The sequence below is a fragment of the Polypterus senegalus genome, chromosome 4 (assembly GCF_016835505.1).
Source record: "Polypterus senegalus isolate Bchr_013 chromosome 4, ASM1683550v1, whole genome shotgun sequence".
Classification (NCBI taxonomy): Eukaryota; Metazoa; Chordata; class Cladistia; order Polypteriformes; family Polypteridae; genus Polypterus; species Polypterus senegalus.
The window spans coordinates 189220885-189243849 of record NC_053157.1 but is presented as its reverse complement, the minus strand read 5'-3'; the positions used below and the strand labels follow the sequence as shown (position 1 = coordinate 189243849).

The following is a 22965-nucleotide window of genomic DNA, read 5'->3' as shown; positions in this document are numbered from 1 at the left end:
CTGGTTGCACTATTATGCTCATGGTTAAGTTTCCTGTTGATGAACTAAGGAGGCAAAAACATATGGTCACACAAAGCATTCAGGACGAAAATGAACCTGCATGTCCTACATGTAAGCATACTTTAACATTTAAAAAAAGTCAAATTCTCTTAAGCTAACAGGACTGTCAATCAGCCTAGTGGACCGGGTTAAATTTTGTTATTTAAGGTATCGATGTTTTGTTATGTCCAGTTAGCAACTGAATGTAACCAATCACGTTAAGTTTTCAGATTATGTAATGATGAATTCCTTGGAATTTTGATCTAATCAATTAAGTATAGAAATAGACCACGACAGGCGCCCCCTCCTTTGTAACACTTGCTAATAAAGGTGTATGCAATCCTGTAAGTTTTACTTCTTGCAAGACTTCGATAATAAAGAAGAATGACTGACATTTTTCTCCTGCCTGTGTTTGTCTACAAGAGGCACCTGGGGAAGTGGAGGGGGTTTGGCTGTAAATTTCTTCCACAATATCTGTGGGGGAACTCCTTTACTGATCTGAGCAAGCGTTTACACTGACCAAGGCATGCCACCACTCCTGGCTTGTGTTGTACCAAGGGGTTGAAGTGGGCCAGAATGCTGTACTGGCAGTTCCCCATTTCTGCTTCGCAAACTGGAGTGTAGCAGCACATTAATGTCAAACCTTGAGAGGAATACCCCCAATATTGCATGCATTTTACCAACAAGGCCTCCTTCCCTCCCCTACCCCAAACTTTTGGAAGAAAATGAAAATATGCACTCTCAAAAATCCAATCCAACTTGAATTTCAACATATTTTAAACCACACCAGGTGGAATAAGAAGAATCCACCAGAGTAGGCAATACTGCTTATACCCAAGGATAACATTTGTTAATCATGTCTTCTTTGAGCTTCACCTAACTTTGCTGTGTCCACTTCACTGCTCATTCTCCAAGTACCCCCCCACAATCTTCTTCCTGCACATGGTGTCTGTCCTACATTCACCGACAGCCCTGTGCGATTACAGCAACAGCTTGTAGCAGGGGTCCCCAACTCCGGTCCTAAAGGGCCCCTGTGGCTGCAGGTTTTCATTCTATCCTTTTTCTTAATTACCAACCTGTTTGTTCCTAATTAACTTCTTTTGAATTAATATTAATTGACGTGCTCTTGAAGACTCAGACCCCTTAATTGTTTCTTTTTCCTTAATTAGCAGCCAAACAATAATGAGATACAAAATGAACCAAAACGTGACCAGCAAAACATGACCAACACTGTTGATCATACAATATCCGAGAATAAAGAAAGGTGAAGGCCTGAGTAATGCTGATCTGCTCAGGTCCCCAAAACATTTTGACAGTGCTCTTAAAAAAGAGAAAATCAACATATATATGCTATTGCACAATGACAGTAGCAACAAGCCATGGAATTAAAGAAAGGGTCTAATCACTAACAAAAATTAGAGCCTAATTAAGCCTAATTAAGGTTGGAATGAAATTGGCTGGAGTTTCAGGCCCTGACTTACTTGGTCTTCTGTTGGCTCACTCACTTCACATTTCATTTCCCTTTGGTTGCAATTTAAGGAAAGAAATGAAACAATTCAGAGAAACAATGAAGAAATTCAGGGTAACAAATCTTAAAACAAGCCAATTAAATTTAATTCAAAAGAAGTTAAACAGGTCATTATTTAAGAAAAAGGTTAGAATGAAAACCTGCAGCCACTGGGGCCCTCCAGAACCGGAGTTGGGGACCCCTGTTGTACAGTGACCATCTTTGCTTGAGGCATTCATTTGCATAAACTGCAAGCCCCATTTCCCTGCACAATTACTTTTTAGCACTAAGCCAAAAAAGGACGCTGTGCCTAATACCACCCCACTTGCTACAAAATATTTACCGACCAATACATATTAAAAACAAAAAAAAAAAAAGTCACCTAATTTTCTTTTTTCTACAACTGCAAATTTCAATCAAACCAAACAATTTTTGAGACTTTGAAATATTTAGTGTATCTATTGGTTTACCTCTAAATATTAATATATCAAAATGTTCTGAAAGAAACTATTACAATACAGCAAAGGTATTAAGAATGCATTTCAAAAATAATCAGTTTAAACAGAGTTGCAAAAAAATACAATTATGAAAGCAAGGGAAAAAAATCAAGCTTGCAAAGAACCATATCATGGCAAAATACAGATAGAAAAAGAATGAACATATTATGCATTATGAAAATATATTAAGAAAATAAAAATAGGGATATTACTTTGAGGGGCCAAGAACTAACAGAGACAATGAGAGAACCGAGTAAGTTTCAGAAAGTAGAGAGCAATAAACGTGCTTAAAAAAGCATTTTTTTTATTGTAAAAAAAAAAAAAAAATTGATGTTGAATAAAGGAAGAATTTTACAGACTTGCAGTAATGGAATCCTTGAGAAAAAGAAGTAGAATGATATCAAAGAGAGAGAGAATTTAGACAAATCTTTACTGGAGCATGTTTATATACATATATAAAAAATAGCAACCTGAGGGGTTAGAACATTGGAAATGAAACAAAAGAGAAAGCTTCAAATAACTGATTTTAAGCAACAGTATTTAGTTAGATATTTTCCATTCTTTATATCCTCAAGATTAAACTTATGCCAAGCTCTTAACATCTGGGGGGGTGGGAGAGGGAACTTCTTGTCGAAACAGAATTCAGATATCAAAATATTCCCCAGTATACTTTGTAACGTTCAATTATGGCACAGAACATACAAAAACACAGGCATAAAGTCTACGTTTAGCTCTGACTGAGTCCTTGTGAGTTAAGCCCTTAAATTTCCAGTAGATGTTTATAAAAGGATAAGTGTCTGTGTGTCCATCTGTTTGCTATGTCTGTCAGTCTAAAAAATGGCACATCACAAACATTAACACTGCTTTTACAAATCCCATACCAAATGACATATGACAGAGACATATGCACTGCACGATGCACTATACATGTTAACACAGAGGTTCACATTGAATACTTAAGATTCTTAGATGGATAATGGTGTCAATATATCCATGTCTGCATTTAAAATTCTAACAGCAATTAACATGGCCTTTTTATAACTTCAATTTAATCTTAATACTGATACTCTGTATGTTCAATTCTTCATAATAATTATTCACAGTGGCTCCAAAATCCATACTGACCCCTACTCTCTTCTGTTTCTTTTTCCGGTTTCTTTGTGGTGGCGGCCTGTGCCACCACCACCTACTCAAAGCATCATGATGCACCAACATTGATGGACTGAAAGCCAGAAGTCTTCGTGACCATCATCATCAGGTCCTTCCATGAAAACCCTAAATACAAAGAGGACTGTTTGATTTACGTTAGGTAGATTGCCCAGAGGGGACTGGGCGGTCTCTTGGTCTGGAACCCCTACAGATTTTATTTTTTTCTCCAGCTTTTGGAGTTTTTTTTTGTTTTTTCTGTCCACCCTGGCCATCGGACCTTACTCTTATTCTATGTTAATTAATGTTGACTTATGTTTATTTTTTATTGTGTCTTCTATTTCTCTATTCATTTTGTAAAGCACTTTGAGCTACATTTTTGTATGAATATGTGCTATATAAATAAATGTTGATTGATTGATTGAACATGCTATTAAAAAACAATGTAAATTTATAAGCAAAACATTTTGAGCACTGTTCAATTCTCATATAATGACTGGAGTTCCATGTTAGTTAACCATGGCAGGGAAAAACATTGTGAAATGCTTTGCATGTTGTTATTTTTTAAGTCGTGAATAATTTGTGTTTTTTTTTTTTGCTGGCTGAGTTTTGTTGCAGCTGAATATGTAAGTGCTAGCTTAAGTTTTACAAGTTTTAACGTAGAGGTACATTAATTTGGATTTTGATATAGCACCTTTCAAACACACCGTGTGATACTGCACGATATTACAGTATATACTTCTTTGCTATACTGATCAACTATAGGACAAACCTTTCTAAAGAAAGTAATACTTTCCTCAATAGCAAGCCTACCTCTAAAACACAAACAGAATGGTTATAATGTTTGAGAGCTGTCTTTTTAAAAGTCACTGCTTCTTACACTGGAATGTGGCTTTGGAATAACTTCTGTGTTTGCAGGGTTCATGCTCCACATGAAAAAAGTGTTTAACTTCAAAAACTATTAAAAATGGACAATGAAATAACAGTTATTAATGTCCATACAGCTTAATAACAAATTCTGGCAAGCTGGGAAAACAGGAGTCAATCCAGGATTCATCACCAGATAAACTTAATCATTTACACCTTGAAAAATACTAGAGTTCCTGGATAAAGGGGGAAATAAAAAATAAAAATAATCAATCATAAGATGCAACTTAAAAATACGGGAGAAAAAAAAAAAATGAACCCAATAGAAGTTAATGCAGCAGTGCTAACCACAGTGCCAAGATTTCTTTAATACATATTTTAATTTTTTTCTAATTTAGGAAAATTCCAAATATTTCAAAAATGATGTGTTTATGTTGTGCAATATTTTTGAATTTCTATACAGAGGTTAAAAAAAAAAAAAAAAAGTTTTACAAGAGCCACAATGCATACTGCACAACATAAAAAAGTATCACTATCAAACTCCTTTACGTGAAACCAATAATATCTTGCATCCCCTGCTTTATACACTATCCCCATTAGAGATCCATTTTAAAGTTGTTATTTGATACATTCCTTTCAGTCACAGATTTTAATCTGATTTTGTCATGAAAGACTTTTACATAATAAATCACAAGTCAATTTATCCTATATGATTAACTGTGAAAAAGATACATGCTCACATCTCTCTGGAGAACTTTTATAATTTAAAAAAAAAAAAAAAAAAAGGTTACAACCTTACTGTTTAGTTAACCTGCAGTGTGTATCCTGAAGGCAAACAATTATTAAATGGTTACTGCAGACAGGGACATTTAAGCTGTAGTTTCAAGATTTCTACCTGGTGGGGTTTAGGGCAGGCAAACCTGCTTATAGAGAGACAAATGTTTACAGCTCTGATATTCGTGTGATAACTTTTTAAAAAAAATTAAAAGCGATTTTTGAATACTGGTATATGGCTTAATTGCTAGAAATTTGATTTGTTTAATATAAGGGATGTTTGCAACAGAAGGGGGCAAATCCAAACAGCAATTTCAGTTCGCATTCAGCATATTATCGCAGGATGGTCCTGTGTTCTTACAAAAACTGTAATATTTTTAGACGTAGCACCTTCAGTTTAGCGTAAGAGTTTCCAGTACCAATTCAACACACCATACTTGCTGCTGTGCAACTTGTGACAAGTCCAACAACGACCTCCTTTTGATCACCCCTAGTTTTAAAGCATTGCATTCCGCTGAACATGTTAACTAAACAGTAATGAGTTGTCCTGGCAGGGAAGAATAAGATATCATACGTTTACTGAATTATAGTTATCCATCCATTATTACATTACTAGGCTGAACCGCCTTTTAAAGCGACCGACTTTTAAGTTGACCACTTCTTAAGGCAATTCAATATGTAGATCAATTTGATATTTTATACAAACTCATTAATTTGGTTATATTGCATTTGAGTGGTATTACTTTAATACTCATAGTTTGTTATTTTTGAGATGAAATTTAAACTTTTTTTCTATATTGAGGTCGCCCTTTTGAACCCCCCTGATATTTACTACACGGTGAGGCATTTGTACTCCATCAACATTAATTATTTCCAGAGACATAATTTTGTCTACTTTTCCAGTACATCGCTCACAAAAGCAAGGGAACTCTGCTCACATCATGTCGCTTCGTACCGCAAGCTGCAAGTAGTAAGTCTGTGATAAGCGGAATACCGCTACGCTTTCCACTCATTGGATGGAAGGACAATCCTGACCGCTTTTATATAGTAAGAAAGAAGAAGAAGAAATCGCACAGTCTGGAGTAGAAAATCATCTTTTACCTGGAAAAACGAAACTACAAATCCCATCATGCATTGCAAAATGGACGGGGCATGTGTGAAACTCCGTGCCTGCGTAGCACTCACGGGACGGAAGGACACCCGACCGCTTTTATATAGAAGGATTTATTCAGGGGCACAGACTGCTCTGGTAGTACTGAATACAAGACAGGAAACAACCTTACTCACAAATGCACCCTTACATGGTCATTTTAGAGACAGGAACAAAACCAGAGCAATAATTTTTCTTTATTACAGAGAAATTATATTACTTGATTGTCAGTGGGAGTTACTTTAGATCTCTGCAGACCTGGACCCACATGTACAGGTATATCTCAAATTAGAATATCATCGAAAAGTTAATTTCAGTAATTCAATTCAAAAAGTGAAACTCATATTATTTATATACTGTAGATTCATTACACACAGAGTGATATATTTCAAGCATTTATTTCTTTTCATTTTTCGAATTACGGCTTAAAAGTAATGAAAACACAAAATTCATTATCTCTGAAAATTAGAATATTACAGAACACCAATTAAAATATATATATATACAGTATATATATATATTTTTTTTTTCATACAGAAATGTTGGCCTACTGAAAAGTAGGTCCATGTACACAATACTTGGTGGGGGCTCCTTTTGCATGAATTACTGCATCAATGCGACGTGACATGGAGGCGATCAGCCTGTGGCACTGCTGAGGTGTTATGGAAGCCCGGGATGCTTTGATAGCAGCCTTCAGCTCATCTGCATTTTTGGGTATGGTGTCCCTCATCTTCTTCTTGACAATACCTCATATTTTCTCCATGGGGTTTAGGTCAGGCGACTTTGCTGGCCAATCAAGCACAGTGGTACCATGGTCATTAAACCAGGTATTGGTACTTTTGGCTGTGTGGACTGGTGCCAAGTCCTGCTGTAAAATGAAATCAGCATCTCCATAAAGCTTGTCAGCAGAGGGAAGCATGAAGTGCTGTAAAATTTCCTGGTAGACGGCTGTGCTGACTTTGGACTGGATAAAACACAGTGGACTAGCACCAGTAGATGACATGACTCCCCAAATCAACACTGACTGTGGAAACTTCACACTGGACCTCAAGCAACTTGGAATCGGTGCCTCTCCACTCTTCTTCCAGACTCTGGGACATTGATTTCCAAATGAAATGAAAAATTTACTTTCATCTAAAAAAAAAAAGGACTTTGGATCACTGAGCATAAGTCCAGTCCGTTTTCTCCTTAGCCCAGGTAAGACACTTCTGATGTTGTCTCTGGTTCAGGAGTAGCTTCACAAAAGGAATGAAATAGTTGTAGCTCATGTCCCGGATACGTCTGTGTGTGGCGACTCTTGAAACACTGACTGGGCTTCAAGGCTGCGATTATTCCTGTTGCTTGTGCACCTTTTTCTAGCACATTTTTTCCTTCCACTCAACTATCCATTAATATGCTTGGATACAGCACTCTGTGAACATCCAGCTTCTTTAGCAATGACCTTTTGGGGCTTACCCTCCTTGTGGAACCAGACTAAGAGACCATTTAAAGGCTCAGGACACTTTTGCAGGTGTTTTGGGTTAATTACCCGAATGGAGTGTGACACCAGGAGTCTACAGTATTGAACCTTTTCATAATATTCAAATTTTCTGTGATACTGAATTTTGGGTTTTCATTAACTATAAGCCATAATCAGCAAAATGAAAAGACAAACGCTTGAAATATATCGCGCTCTACGTGTAATGAATCTATAGACAGATGGATACTTTATCAATCCCAAGGGGAATTTTACATACTCCAGCAGCAGCAGCATACTGATAAAGAACAATATTAAAGAGTAATAAAAATGAAGGTAACACAGACAGACAATAATTTTGTATAATATTAACGTTTACCCCTCCCCCAGGTGGAATTGAAGAGTCGCATAGTATGGGGGAGAAACGATCTCCTCAGTCTGTCAGTGGAGCAGGACAGTGACAGCAGTCTGTTGCTGAAGCTGCTCCTCTGTCTGGAGATGATCCTGTTCAGTGCATGCAATGGATTTTCCATTAACAGGAGCCTGCTCAGTGCCCGTCGCTCTGCCAAGGATGTCAAACTGTCCAGCTCCATGTCTACAATAGAGCCTGCCTTCCGAGGGCACTCGCCACTACCGTCTGATAGAACATCTGCAGCATCTTATTGCAGATGTTGAAGGATGCCAGCCTTCAAAGGAAGTATAGTCGGCTCTGTCCTTTCTTACACAGAGCATCAATATTGGCAGTCCAGTCCAATTTATCTTCCAGCTACACTCCCAGGTATTTATAGGTCTGCACCCTCTGTACACAGTCACTTCTGATGATCACAGGGTCCAGGAGGGGCCTGGGCCTTCTAAAATCCACCACCAGTTCCTTAGTTTTGCTGGTGTTCAGTTGTAGGTGGTTTGAGTCGCATCATTTAACAAAGTCCTTGATTAGTTTCCTATACTCCTCGTCCTGCCAACTCTTGATGCAGCTAACGACAGCAGTGTCGTCTGCAAACTTTTGCATGTGGCAGGACTCAGATAGTTGTATTGGAAGTCTGATGTATATAGGCTGAACAGGACCGGATAAATTAGTCTCCCGCAGCGCTTCTGTGTTGCTGACCACAATGTCAGACCTGCAGTTCCCAAGACGCACATACTGAGGTCGGTCTATAAGATAGTCCATGATCCATGCCACCAGGTGTGAATCTACTCCCATCTCTGTCAGCTTGTCCCTAAGGAGCAGAGGTTGGATGGTATTGAAGGCACTAGAGAAGTCCAGAAACATAATTCTTACAGCACCACTGCCTCTGTCCAAGTGGGAGAGGGATCGGTGTAGCATATGGATGATGGCATCCTCCACTCCCACCTTCTCCTGGTATGCGAACTGCAGAGGGTCGAGGGCATGGCAAACCTGTGGCCTCAGGTGGTGAAGCAGCAGCCGCTCCATGGTCTTCATTACATGCAACGTCAGAACGACAGACTGGAAGTCGTTCAGCTCACTAGGACGCGATACCTTTGGGACTGGGGTGCTACAAGATCTTTTCCAAAGACTCGGGACTCTTCCCCTGTTCCAGGCTCAGGTTGAAGATACGCTGTAGAGGACTCCCCAGCTCCAATGCACAGGCCTTCAGCAGTCATGGCAACACTCCATTTGTACTCGCTGCTTTGCTGGCACGAAGTCTCCTCCGCTCTCTGCTTACCTGGGCAGCTGTAATTGTGGGTTGGGGGAAACTCTCTCCTATGCTGGTATCAGCAGAAGGATGGGTGGAGGGAGTAGTACTCCGAGGTGAGAGTGGGTTAGAGTGGTCAAACCTGTTGAAGAAGTTGTTCATCTGGTTTGCTCTCTCCACGTCTCTCTCAATGGTGGCACCCCGCTTCGAGCTGCAGCCAGTGATGATCTTCATCCCATCCCACACTTCCTTCATGCTGTTATTCTGCAACTTCTGCTCCAGCTTTCTCCTGTACTGCTCCTTCGACACCCTGAGCTGGACTCGGAGTTCCTTCTGCACGCGCTTGAGCTCAGGCTGATCACCGCCTTTAAAAGCCCTTTTCTTCTGGTTCAAAAGGCCCTTGATGTCACTTTTAATCCATGGCTTGTTGTTAGCATAGCAGCGTATTGTTCTTACTGGAACTACAATGTCCATACAGAAGTTGATGTAGTAATATAATATGAATTTCACTTTTTGAATTGAATTGCTGAAATAAATTAACTTTTTCATGATATTTTAATTTATTTAGATGCACCTGTATAATACCGTCCACAGAATTCACACTAAAAACATGGAGTATGGACAAAAACAGACGTGTGCACACACAAAAAATTCAGATGCATAAAACAATGTGTAAGAAAAGTTCCACACACTTCCTCATTGTAAATCCCAATCACTGTGAATTTCAACGCATATGTGCCTACAGCCATACCCACAGATCCTCAAAGAATTTCACCTATATGAATATAAAATCAATATAAAATTGCCCCTCACCTATATGAATATAAAATCAATATAAAAAATTGCCCCTCACCTATATGAATATAAAATCAATAATAATTGTCCCTTTTGTTCATTTTGTTTTTTTTTTTTTAAAAAAACCAATGGTAAAAGCACATATAAAAAGAATAAAAAAAAGAACTGGTTAGATATCAAAGTTAATATGAAAGGGTGAGTTAGTGTCATACAAAAGTACATTAGGGCCACAGAGAAGACAAAAAAAAATGTAAAAAAGGACACAGTGAAGAAAAAAAAAGGTATGTGTTGAGATTAAAGTCAAAATGTTGACTTTAATCTCATAGTTTATTTTGTGATAAAAGTAGAACATCATAAACTTCATCTTAGAATCTGTTTAATTTACTAGAGTTTCTCAAATCCCATCGTAACTAAAGTAGCACAATAAATGCTTTGTATTCTATGTGTTCCCCAACCCAGTCATTAATTGTTATGTGCTTCTTAAACGGGCTTTCTCTTTCACCAATAGGAGAGTGCAGGCAGTGATCGCCACATGCAATAGGTTACATTCATGATATTACAGCTCTCTGAGCATTTTAGAATACCAAGATGTATACCTGATATCATTTGCATAAAGAAATACATTAAAGCACGTGTTAAACATGTGGGGGAACCATGGCACAGCAGAAACGATGGGCTGGCGCCCAGTCCAGGGATTGTTAACGCACGACCCTGGATGGAATTACTGCAGCAGTACTGCATCTTTCAAATGTACCAACCTCCAATTCCAGTCCTTCTGTTTTCTTTCTCCACATAACCAATTGCTGTGCAGCAAGTGTGTATAATAAATGAAAAAGCACCTGCAAGTTTATAACGGCGAGTCTTCAAAACTTTTAAGGAACATAGAAAAGTCTGTTATACTGTACATGTTTAATTATTCCATTCATTCATCCATGGTCGAACCAGTCCCAGCAAGCATAGCCAGCAAAGTAGGAACAATCCTTGGAAGGGGGACCAGCTCATAGCTACCACATGTTTAATTAACAACTGTATATTTATATGAAGTTAACAATCTGTAAAATGTAATATATATACTTTAATGTATTTCATTATAAAAATGGTATCAAGAACACATCCTAGTATTCTAACAACACACAGGTGCAAGAGTATAGCTCTTGGAAATCTAAATCAACTTAGTTATCTCTAAATACATGCTCTCTTCTATTGAATTAAATTCCTTTTGTGTCATTGTATGGTACAGTGAGATTCAATATGCAACTCCTCCATAAATGTATTTTCCTATAAAATGATGATTTAAAAAAAACAAAATACATAAAATATATAAAAAAAAAGCATAAGTACAATATACATGTACATATAGTGCAAATGGTTCATAAAGTGGCTCAGATTGTGCAATATCACAGTGGTAGTTTACAGTGAGGTAATTGTAATAAGTAGAAACAGTTCTACCAGAAGCAATTGATTGAGTGCGTTTATAGCTCTTGAGATGAAACCGTTTCTGAGCCTCAAGGTCCATGCAGGAAAGGCTCTGAAGTGTTAGCTGGATGGGTGAAGTTCAACTAGACTGTGGCAAGGGTGAGTGGAATCCATGCAGATGTTGGCGGCTTTCTGGAGGCAACATGTGCTACAAATGTCCTCTGGGGCTGGACGCTGTATCCTCTGCTGTAAGCTGTAATCCTCAGCGCTCTCGACACAACCTGTGCAGCTGTAATACTACACACAAATACAATAAACAGGTTACAATACTCTCAGTGGTGCACTAAGAGTAACAACGCTAAAGTATCCCTTTGCATTTGGAATAGTTTGGCCATTCCATGCACCATTATAGTGTCACAGAATGATTATAATCAAGTGCCTTAAATTTGTAAAGATATGTAAATATTTTCAGTATATTTGATACAACCTGCATCACAGATGTGAATAAAAACAAAAAAAAAAAAAAAAAAATGAGCAAAAAGTGCGTACGCATGGAGCGAGGCTGCTGCATGGCTTTACAGCTAGTTTTTATACATCTCTAAGTGAGGATGGTAACGGGCACATGCAAAATTTTTGTGCGTACACACCATTTATACATGTTACTCCTGGGCAGTGTGGAATCAAAGCTTCAGGAAGCAATCAAAGGGATGTAGTGTGCACTGTCTTCACTGCTGCAACAATGCAAGTCCAATTTTAGGAAGTAGAATCTTAACTTTTGTGTGAGTAATTTGGTAGAAGAAAATTTTCCTCCTGCCTCATCTGTACACTTTTTTTAAGCAGTATTCCAAAATTACATACACTTTTTAATAGTTTAAAATCAATAAAAAAAAAAAAATGGTTTTCAAAGCAAAAAATATACCACCTGTCTCTGCTAAAAACTTAGCACTCCAGCAAAACACGGAGCAGACATACAAGCAAAAACACTCAAATGTAGTTTTATTTTCTTGGTTTTATACAGTTCCCTCCATAATAGTTGCAATGAAGACACATTTTTCCTTGATTTATCTTTCTGCTCCACAGTTATGATTAAGAAGAAAACAAACTGGCGAGCTCAGTAATCGGAAAGGGACTGGTACGCCAATGGAAGATAATGACAGAATTCTCAATATGGTGCGTTCATATATATATATATATATATATATATATAAAACACACACACATCCAAATACATGTCCTTGATGTGTTTGTGTCAGTGTCTGCTATCAGCAGAAGACGTCATGAACAGAAATAAAGAAGCCACACTGCAAGTTGCAAACCACTACTCGGCCACAAAAACAGGGTGACCAGATTACAGTTTAAGAAAAAGTACTTCAAAGTACCTGGATAATTCTTGAAAAAGGTCTCGTGGACAGACAAGACAAGACAAAGATGAACCTGTATCAGAGTGATGGCAAGAGCAAAGTGTCGAGAAGAAAAAGAACTGCCCAAGATCCAAAGCATACCACCTCATCTGTTAAACATGGCAGATGGTGTGTGGTGTTCTGGCTTGGGTATGTATGACTGCAACAGGTACCGGCAGACTTATCTTCAATGATGATGTAACTGCGAAAACACTCAAGCCAACATGTGTTCAACAAGCTGCTAAATATTTTAGGTAATTCAAGACTTGTTAGTTGAAAAAGGCTACCTGCCGCATCAGTGTACATTTTGTTTCATTTAATGAAATGACTCTGCACTACAACAGCATTTGTTAGATCTTGCAGGCTGATTTAGTATAGTTAACAGTCCAATATATTGTGTTTTTTTATTTTTTTGAAACTTAAATTAAAATTACTTCTGCCTGAAAACAATAGACAACTTGTGTGTGGTTTCTGGATGCCCTCTGCATACAGCATGGTGTAGTTATTTTCTATTCATTTTTGTCATAATGCTGCTTGTAATTATGATTCCTTTCACTTATAACTGGTACTTAAATAGTAGGGGAATCTTGGCAGGGAGACCAGAGAGACGAGGCGTGATCTTCTCGGAAGACAATTTGACGCCCGCACGAGAAATTTTAACGTCACGCAAGACAAGGCAGTGAGACAGAAGGACAGCTGCTGTGCATGCTTTTAAATGATCGACGCACAGAGAGACAAGCAGAACACACATCTTGGCAGAAGCAGCACAAAGGCAGTAGCTGATCCGTCCGCTTCTCCTTAGCGTGCGTTCAGCTCCACCCCTTCACAACGCGAGCAGGAGAGATGCAAAGTGGCAGGAGCGTAGCGTCTCTCCAGGGAAATTGAGCGAAGCAATCAAGATCAGGTCATCTTGGAGAGACACTTTAAAGACACGCGAGACTAGACATTACAACCTTAGGAAGCAAAACCCATAAGATGGTGACTTTTGCACGTCACATACCAAAAGTTAGACCTCTTATATCATTGAAAGACGCTGAGAAATTAATTCACGCTTTTGTTTTCAGTCGACTAGATTACTGTAACGCACTCCTCTCAGGACTACCCAGAAAGACATAAATCATTTGCACTGAGTGCAGAATGCAGCTGCTAGAATCCTAACTAGGAAAAGAAAATCCGAGCACATCTCTCCAGTTTTGATGTCACTACACTGGTTACCTGTGTCATTCAGGATTGACTTTAAAATTCTGCTTATGGTTTATAAAGCCTTAAATAATCTCGCTCCATCTTATATATCGGAATGTCTGACACCTTAAAATCCAAATCGTAACCTTAGATCCTCAAATGAGTGTCTCCTTACAATTCCAAAAGCTAAACTTAAAAGAAGTGGTGAGGCGGCCTTCTGCTGTTATGCACCTAAAATCTGGAATAGCCTGCCAATAGGAATTCGCCAGGCAAATACAGTGCAGCGCTTTAAAAAACTGCTGAAAACACATTACTTTAACATGGCTTTCTCCTAACTTCGCTTTAATTTAATACTGATACTCTTTATGTTCAATTCATCATAATAACTATTCATAGTGGCTCTAAAATCCGTACTGACCCCTACTCTCTTCTGTTTCTTTTTCCGGTTTCTTCGTGGTGGCCTGCGCCACCACCACCTACTCAAAGCATCATGATGCTCCAAAATTGATGGACTGAAAGCCAGAAGTCTACGTGACCATCATCATCAAGTCCTTCCATGAGAACCCTAAATACAAAGAGGACTGTTTCATTTATGTCAGGTAGATTACCCAGAGGGGACTGGGCGGTCCCTTGGTGTGGAATCCCTACAGATTTTATTTTTTTTTCTCCAGCCTCTGGAGTTTTTTTTTGTTTTTTCTGTCCACCCTGGCCATCGGACCTTACTTATTCTATGTTAATTAATGCTGACTTATTTTTATTTTTTATTGTGTCTTCTATTTTTCTATTCTTCATTTTGTATGAAAATGTGCTATATAAATAAATGTTGTTGTTGTTGTTGTCACGCCCTACTTACAAACAATTTAAAACAAGTTCACGGACATCTAACCAATCTAAGCAGTTGTTGTTGGAATGCTTTTGGCAGACACACTTCAGGTGCTCCCAGCTCTTAATACAACAACAAACAGAACAACCAACCACTTCACTTTAGCATGTGTTCAGCTCTGACCTAACCCCCCCCACCCCCCATCTCCCTCAGAACGCTAGCAGCCGAGATGCGAAGTGGCAAAAGGACAGCTGCTGTACAGGCTTTTAAATGATTGATGCAAAGTGTGACAAGCAGAAAAAGCAGCTTGCCAGCAGAGCAACATGCCAGCAGCTGAACCAATCACATCTCTTTAGCATGTGTTCAGAACCCCTCTTCACAATGCGAGCAGCGTTATAAGTCCCACAAGAAAGATTTAACCATGCCCGGGGCAGGAAATAAAAGACAAATATTGTTTTTACAAAAGTTTTAAAGTAAAAATGAAAATGCATATGTAACAATTCCCATGAAAATAAATCTCTTTAAATTTTTTTATCCAGTAAACCAAACCCAGGGGTGGGTGAGCGAAGCCCCCTAGTAATAATAATAAATCTGCGATGTAGCAGGGGTGCAATAGCTGAACCGCCATATAGCGGAGGATCACTGTATTGCATAGACCAAAGATCCAAAAATGTCTGGTAGTCAGCTGGTCTTTGAGTCTGAAGTTTGGTTGTCTGGATTTAAAAACCATTAATCCCAGGCATCCGAACTACCAAGTTGTTCCCTCCTGATTACTGTACAGTATATAACACTTTCCACAGTGAGCATCACCATAGTGCTTTTCCAAAACAAAACAAAATTCAATGCAGTTTGAAATAACAAAAATCTGATATGCATTGATACATGCATTTTCCTGAATTTCAAAACTATAAATTTTATAGTGTGCACCAATTTTGTTTTTAATGAGAAATTCAAATGTAATGTAAATGTAACGCATCCTGTCCAAGATCAGTTCCTGGCTTGTGCCCGATGCTTCTGAAAAATAATCTGCCCCCTTGTGAGGAGGAATAAGCAAGAACGAAAAACTACTAATTAAACTGGTAAATATTTAAATTACTATGTCACATAATTTTTTCTCACACTAAAAGAGGCTTCCAACTATTTTTAGTCCTAGACTTCATTTACGTAATCTTAACGAACAACAAGACAATAAGAGCAAGCTTCCATGAATGGCAGTCATGTATTGTATCCCTAGTGACTCTGTCACATTGCCCTTCAATGAGCCACAATAAAATCAAGCGCTTTGACCAGCAGAAACAGAAGGAAGGCTCATGTGTAAAATGTTTTTCGTTTAATGTACCACAACAAAACACAAATGACCCAAGACAGGGGTTGAACTTACTACCATACCTGGAAACATACAAGTTATTGTCTGTCAAAGGGCAGTTAGCTTACGATAACAGGAAATTTGAAATCACGCTGAAAACTTTTGAAGGTTTCATGTAATGTATTATGCCCTGTGATTCCTAGTCATGCAATTTCGCATCCTTAAAGCAACAAGACCCTGCAGCTGCATTTGTTGTGAACATGTTCGCCAGCTTGTAGTCATGTAGTGCAACACCAGCTTTAGCCAGAGATAACTGGACTATAATTTTTAAAATTAACTGGCAACCTAGTTGGCAAGAATCAGTTTTGGGGTTATAATAAAGGATTATAAACTACAAAAAGAATGCAAAAAATAATAGACTGAATATAAGATGCATATGACATCACTACAACATTATATCCAAATACAACAAATGGAATTTACTCCACAATATACAAAAATAATTACAATTATCCGTTATACTTTATAAATCTTTAGGAGGAAACACTATTTTCGATTGGACAGAAGGGGTCAAAGATGTGGTAAAGACAGAGATAAGCCAAAAGAAGTGACTGAACAGAGTGACTACACAATAGAAAATTATATCGACACCACAAATAATTTGTTGTTCAACTAACCAGTAAGGTTTTCCTGATGATAATAACTGAAAGAAATGTTTACCCAGATAAGTATGGTGGTCTTTGATTATATTATCTGCTCATTTCTTGACCCTAGTAGCACACAGGTACTGTTAAAAATTTAAGTCATGGAATGCAATTATTTTTTCTCTTTGAACACCAAATTACCTGTATATATAACTATTTGTTCAAAATACACTTACTTAACAATTAACTGCAGTATGGCAATCAAATATGAAGTATGTGCTATTAGCACCATATTGGGTAATCTTGCACAGATATAATTTTAAAACAAAAATTTCTTATCTTGCTACACCTAACCAACATAATTTTTTTCTGAGAAGTATTTAACTGAATATTGGTATGGTACTGCTTCAACACAAAACAAAACTCAAAATAAAATCATTAACTTACTCATAGTAATAAAGAGAAATCTGATAAATAATGTTAAAAGCAAGCAAACACAGTATTTCAATTCACAGGATCACTTAAATTGATACAAAAACAATAAGGTCAGTTAGTCAGTCAGTTATTGTCCAACCCGCTATATCCTAACACAGGGTCACGGGGGTCGGCTGGAGCCAATCCCAGCCAACACAGGGCGCAAGGCAGGAACAAACCCCAGGCAGGGCACCAGTCCACCGCAGGGTGCGTACACACACACAAGCACCCACCCACCCCAGGTGAGTGAGTGAAATAGGATAGAACTGGGCAGACAACAGCAGGAAAGTCTAACACAACACCAACCAAGTAACTGTACAGAATCAATGGACAGTATTTTAGTTCTCACTTAGGGTGAATTATACAGCAAGATTTGTCTTTGCAAATACGTACAGTAAATTATACAGTTTTTTTCCTGAATAAATGTTATACCTTAGTCAAGTCATATGCCTATGTATTTTGTAGCAAATCTGCAATTAAATACTTTACAGTAAATGAACACTCGGCACATAATCACAAAGAAAGGTAAAATTAACTGTGGTGCTCTCCAGAATTGCCCTCATTTAACATCTGCAAATACCAACTGTACGATGCTTACTCTACAAACTGTTCTCCTTACATTTATTTGTCTGAACAAGTTATTTCATTCCTGAGACTCAACTCTATACTTAAGGCTTCTGCTACTTAGTAATGAATTCTAAAGTTGGCAGGTTTATTCTTATTTGATATATAGTCTTTATTCCTATGTTGTATATAAATTGTAAAGTATAAAAAGAAAAAGGAGGAAACGTTACAAAACTTAAAAAATATGAATATCCGTGTTCCACATTGATTCAATTTAAACACTTTGCTGGAATATCCTCTGCCCGTCTAGCAAAATACAAAATAAATCAATTTCCTGCTCACTTAACAAATATTTCTCATATTCCCCCTAGACACTGAAAGTTGAACTTTTCTATACAGCTTGAAATATTAATCGAATTCTAAAAATAAATTCCATTATTCTACAACAGAAAAAAATGCAAAACATAGACTAATAATCACCAGCACTGAAAAAAAAAAAAAAACAATAATGTGGTCTCATTTTCTTTCAATAACACTTCATCATCTTTAATATATTAGAAATGTACTCAAAACATACTCGTAGAGAATGGCAAAAAATATATCAGTATCAAAATATGAAGAATGTCATGTAATGGAATATTTACATTACTTTAGGTGACAACTATATAAAAAGCAATCCTAATGTGTACTATAATTAATTAACAAAGTATTAAGAGCCAACACATTTTACTTTTCAAAGTGAAAAAATCAAAATCCTTTTACTTGGTTCTGCTTCACTGTTAACATAAGCAAACTTAAATTAATAATTACTGAACAAGAGAGAAAAACATGCGGACAGAAGAGTATGACTTTGGAATGTTACATCATCACTGTGAAACTTATTTTCATGGTGAAAACAAATTGGAAAAGTTTAGCTTGCACTTTATGAACCATCCTTATTTTAGAGCTAGTACAGTACTTTACAGGATTTTGCTCATCTTGCTTATGTATCCCTAGATCCATTTAATCCAATTGATTGTTATGGCGGCCCAAGCCTATCCTGGCAATAAGGAATGCAAGGCTGGAGAAGGACCTGGACAGAGGCCAGTCCATCACTGAGCCCCACACACAAGGCAAATCTGGAATTCCCAGCACATCTTTAGGATGTGGGAGGACACAACACACAGAGTGAGGAAAATTGTATGAATTCAACATGGATGAGTAAGTGTTGGATTTGAACCCATGATACTGAATTCATGAACTGGCAGCAGTACCCACTCTGCCATCCATTTGTTCTTACATTAAGTACATAATTTTTTTACATTTATAATTAGGATTAAACTTATTTTGGAAGAAAAAAAGACATCAGATATATGCTGGAAAAAGAAGCCAGATATCATTACAGCCCTCAATGTTTACTTTCACTTAACTAGAAATAAATTGTAAACAAAATCTGCTGCATGTTAACAAGTCTCATTATGTTACTGCTCTTTTTTTAAGTTTTTTTTTCCCGTTCCTGACTTGAATACATTTTATCTACATCCATCAATCTGTCTGGGAAGTAAACGTGGTAAAGCTCATGTGAATTCTGATTCTTTGAAAAGCAATAGGAGAGAACCAAGAATTACTGAAGGTCTACAAATCTTAAGGCCTGTTTATTGAAAAACATCTGCGTTTAGTAAAACAATTATGCATACTCGGTTGAAAAAGTACGAAAAGGCAAAACCGTTTCACTTAATTGTTAACAATATAACGAAATACTCATCTGGTTATATGAAAACACAAAGAGCAAAACATATGCAAAATTCACGACTATTTGGGGCAAATCTTTTCGATTAACATTAGAATGATTATTTGGTACTTTCCTGCCACCCCATCTGCCTCCATAGGTTTAACACCATTAGGTCTTCTGCATCTGTCAAAATGAGAATCCTCTTTTACCGCTCGTCTAATCTCCTTTCAACCTCCCATCATGCCACTATAGCGTCTTGCAAAGGTAATTTATTTTGGAGAAGTCGGCAAACAGACGGATGAACGCAGGACACCCTAGTGGCTAGAGAGAAAGCTGCAGTAGAATATGAGGCTGCTGCAGCCTCTTAGCATTTATTGCCTGTGAATAATTATTCCCGACTCGAGAAACGTTGCTATATAAACTCACCTCCAGTTCACTGAAATCCACACACGACACGTACTCTGTTTCGTTCGTGTCTGTGCCCATTTTAACAAAATATTAACACATAGGCACGGCTCAGTGCTGAAAAAGATATTAAAACAAAAAAATACAACAAACGTTGTTATTTCCAAGTTCCCCCATCTATTCCCTTTTCCTCAGCTCCAAACCATCCACGACCGCCATGACCGCACTTGCGCTTTGCACCGCCCCTTACAAATCTAAATCTCCTTCTGTAACGCCCCACTCGTAAAATGGCAATAAAATCTACCAATCGCTAACTGTCATGACATGAATGTCCGTTAAAAACGTGTCTCCGCCCACGAGACTCTGCGGCCTTTAGTCACTAACCAATCAGCGAACTCCTACGTGATGCAAAGCATTCATTCGTCAGTTTCTTGCTTTGCTAAAGTGAAAGTAAAGTAGCCGCTTGATTTTTGATTGGCTCAAGCCTGCCCTAGTAACAGCTTGCGGAAATAAGAGATGAATGTTTTGCATTCAAATGTGGGGAATTGGTTTCAGTCAGCGGTGAAGTGTCTGGATTTTTGCATTATAATCCCACAACGGGATTGGTCGGTTGGGTGGCTCTATTTTAACCTTTATTGAGTCTTTTAGCATATGTTATTTTTTCAACAACTTTTAAGATCAAGTCGCCGTTTTCCTGCGATATGTGTCGGGAAAAAAAGCGACTTTTATGAGAGAAAAACTGAGACAAGGTCACTTGGGAAGACCTTGGCGCCAGCCGCATCTTTATTTGCTATTTGTCTATGCTGTTTGGCCCATGTTTTAGATCCATGACAAGCGGTACGGTGGCGCTATTGCCTCCTAGTTTCTAGAATGTGGGTTCAAGTCTCAATTTAGGCATGACGTATGTGTCTTTTTTGTGTACCATATGTCCGGCTTCCCAGGTTTTCTCTCGCATTTCTCAGGCGTCCTGGTTCGGAACAATGTTACCTCGAAAATGGACAAATGTCCGTGCGTCTGCTTCCTATGTTACGACATGCCGTCCGCGACTGATTCACAGACCTCCCTATCAAATAACTGAATAAGCAAAGCCTCAAGAAAATGAAATTGATGGTGAAATTTAGCTGTAGCAGAGGGACCTTGTAAATTAAGTCTGGATCCAACAGTTTAATTTATTTTATGGTGAATACAGATTGGATACAGTTGCACGTTCTACCCTTGTGTTCGTGACGTTTACTGCGATATTCCACAGACCAGCAATAACTTTGCACGTACCTGAACGAAAGAGCTTGGCAAGCCAAATTAACATTTAGAGATATCCATTTATCGATTTTCTAAACCCGCTTAATTTTGGGCTGGGTCGAGGAGAAAGGCACAGGACACAACGGAGTCAATCGTATGGTGAACATACACATATTAACGTTCAAAAGCTGCCCTAAATTAAGAAACAGCGTGCAAAATTTACCTTTACAACTTTCCATTAGTGCTGTCATGTTCCTCTGATGGATTTTCTAAAAAATGCCTGCCATCCATTAAGTTACCTACTTTATAAGTTTAAACATTTCGATCATGTCACTGCTCAGTCCCCATTTGCTTAATCTAAAATTCTCAAAATTTAGGAATTCTTCCTTTGTAGCTCATATCCTGTAAGAATGAATAACATTTAAGTGGCCCCTCTCTAAAATATCTTTCACACTGATATGTTCTTCTTGTAATATGAAAACAAAAATTGCACAAAATATTTCAGAAGTGACTTTATAGTTGTGTTTTACACCTACTTTGTCTCTCATTTTGTACATGACACAGCATACTTTTTAATCTAGCATTTTATTTGTCTTGTAATCGTTTCTGTATGCTGTCTGGTTCTGAGCAGTGATTAATTGACAATGGCAGAGGTGCCCATATTTTGGGACATCTGTGTGTAAAAGTTGTATCTGTATAATTTGTAATTAGGAAACTATTCTAGTCTATAAACCAATGCCTGTTTAAAGATTTTGTTACTCCCTTTTTGAATCCAGAAATAAACACTTGTACCCGATTTACTCTTGCAGGAAATTAAGGAATTGTTTCCCACATCCTGAAAAATGGGTAGATTAAATTAACTAACATTTCCAAATTGGCCCTGTGTGAGTGTGGCTGTTTGCTGCTGGGAAAGGATCCAGCACCCTGTTACCCTGAATTAGATTAAATGGGTGTGAACATTTTGATGTTTTGTTTTGCCATACTGCAATGAACTGACATCTCATCCACAGTTGGATTCCTGTCTAGCTTCATGTGCTGTAGCCCCTGAAACTCAAATTGCATTAAGTGGGTTAGTGGTTGTTATTTTTTATGGTAGCTTTTTAAGATATAGTAGTTCCTAATTAATTTTCCTTTTTTATTTACTTTTTCTATGTGGATTCCACAGCTAACTGCAGTCAGAGTAATGAAAGAAAACAAGTAGGGCTATACACAAATGATAATGAAGAGAATCACCTTCTGTACAATGTCTATGTTGTCTCATTAGGAAGCCAAATGATTTAATATCAAACCTATGTGACTGACTCTGTAAATCTGGCCGTGTGTGTGTGCATGCATTCTCTACGTAGTCTAGAGTCAGAGAGGTGAGATTGTGTTGGTGTGGATATTTGCAGAGGAGAGATGCTGAGTATATTGAGAGAAGGATGCTAAGCATAGAGCTGCCAGGGAAGAGGAAAAGAGGAAGGCCTAACAGGAGGTTTATGGAAGTGGTGAGAGAGGACATGCAGGTGATGGGTGGAAGAAGATGATCCGCTTTGGCATCCCCTAACGGGTGCAGCCGAAAGAAGAAAATCAACTACATTTCATTAAAAAGTGATCAGATTCTGGTTTTGCAATGAAATAACACCTCCCTTATGCCAGGATTTCTATATTTTTTCACAAATCATACTGTACCAATGGATGGTCACAGTTTAACAAAACTGATCTCCTTGATCTCTAGTTGCTTCTGCCAAAACCTTTTGTGTAATAATACTATGTATGTGAGACCTACCAAGGAAAATGGAAGCACCAGGGTAATTAATTCCAAGAAAAATAATTGTTTTAGTGACGTGCAAATTTTTAAGTATATATATATATATATATATATATATATATATATATATATATATATATTTACATTAAAATGACAATGTTGCTC

General features: G+C 37.8%; 1 protein-coding gene across 2 annotated transcripts in view; it reads right to left on the bottom strand.

The window, feature by feature from the left end:
- The window catches only part of LOC120527883 (WW domain binding protein 1-like), a 62091-nt gene extending 42022 nt beyond the window's left edge, over positions 1-20069 (bottom strand). Inside the window, exon 1 of one of the 2 annotated variants that reach the window (XM_039751803.1) lies at positions 19833-20069. In XM_039751803.1, the coding sequence (XP_039607737.1) occupies positions 19833-19892 (60 nt within the window). In that variant the 5' untranslated portion in view covers positions 19893-20069. Of the gene's footprint in view, positions 1-19539; positions 19600-19832 lie in introns of those variants that run through there. The other variant, XM_039751804.1, reaches the window with a different exon arrangement.
- Positions 20070-22965: the final 2896 nt, after the last annotated feature.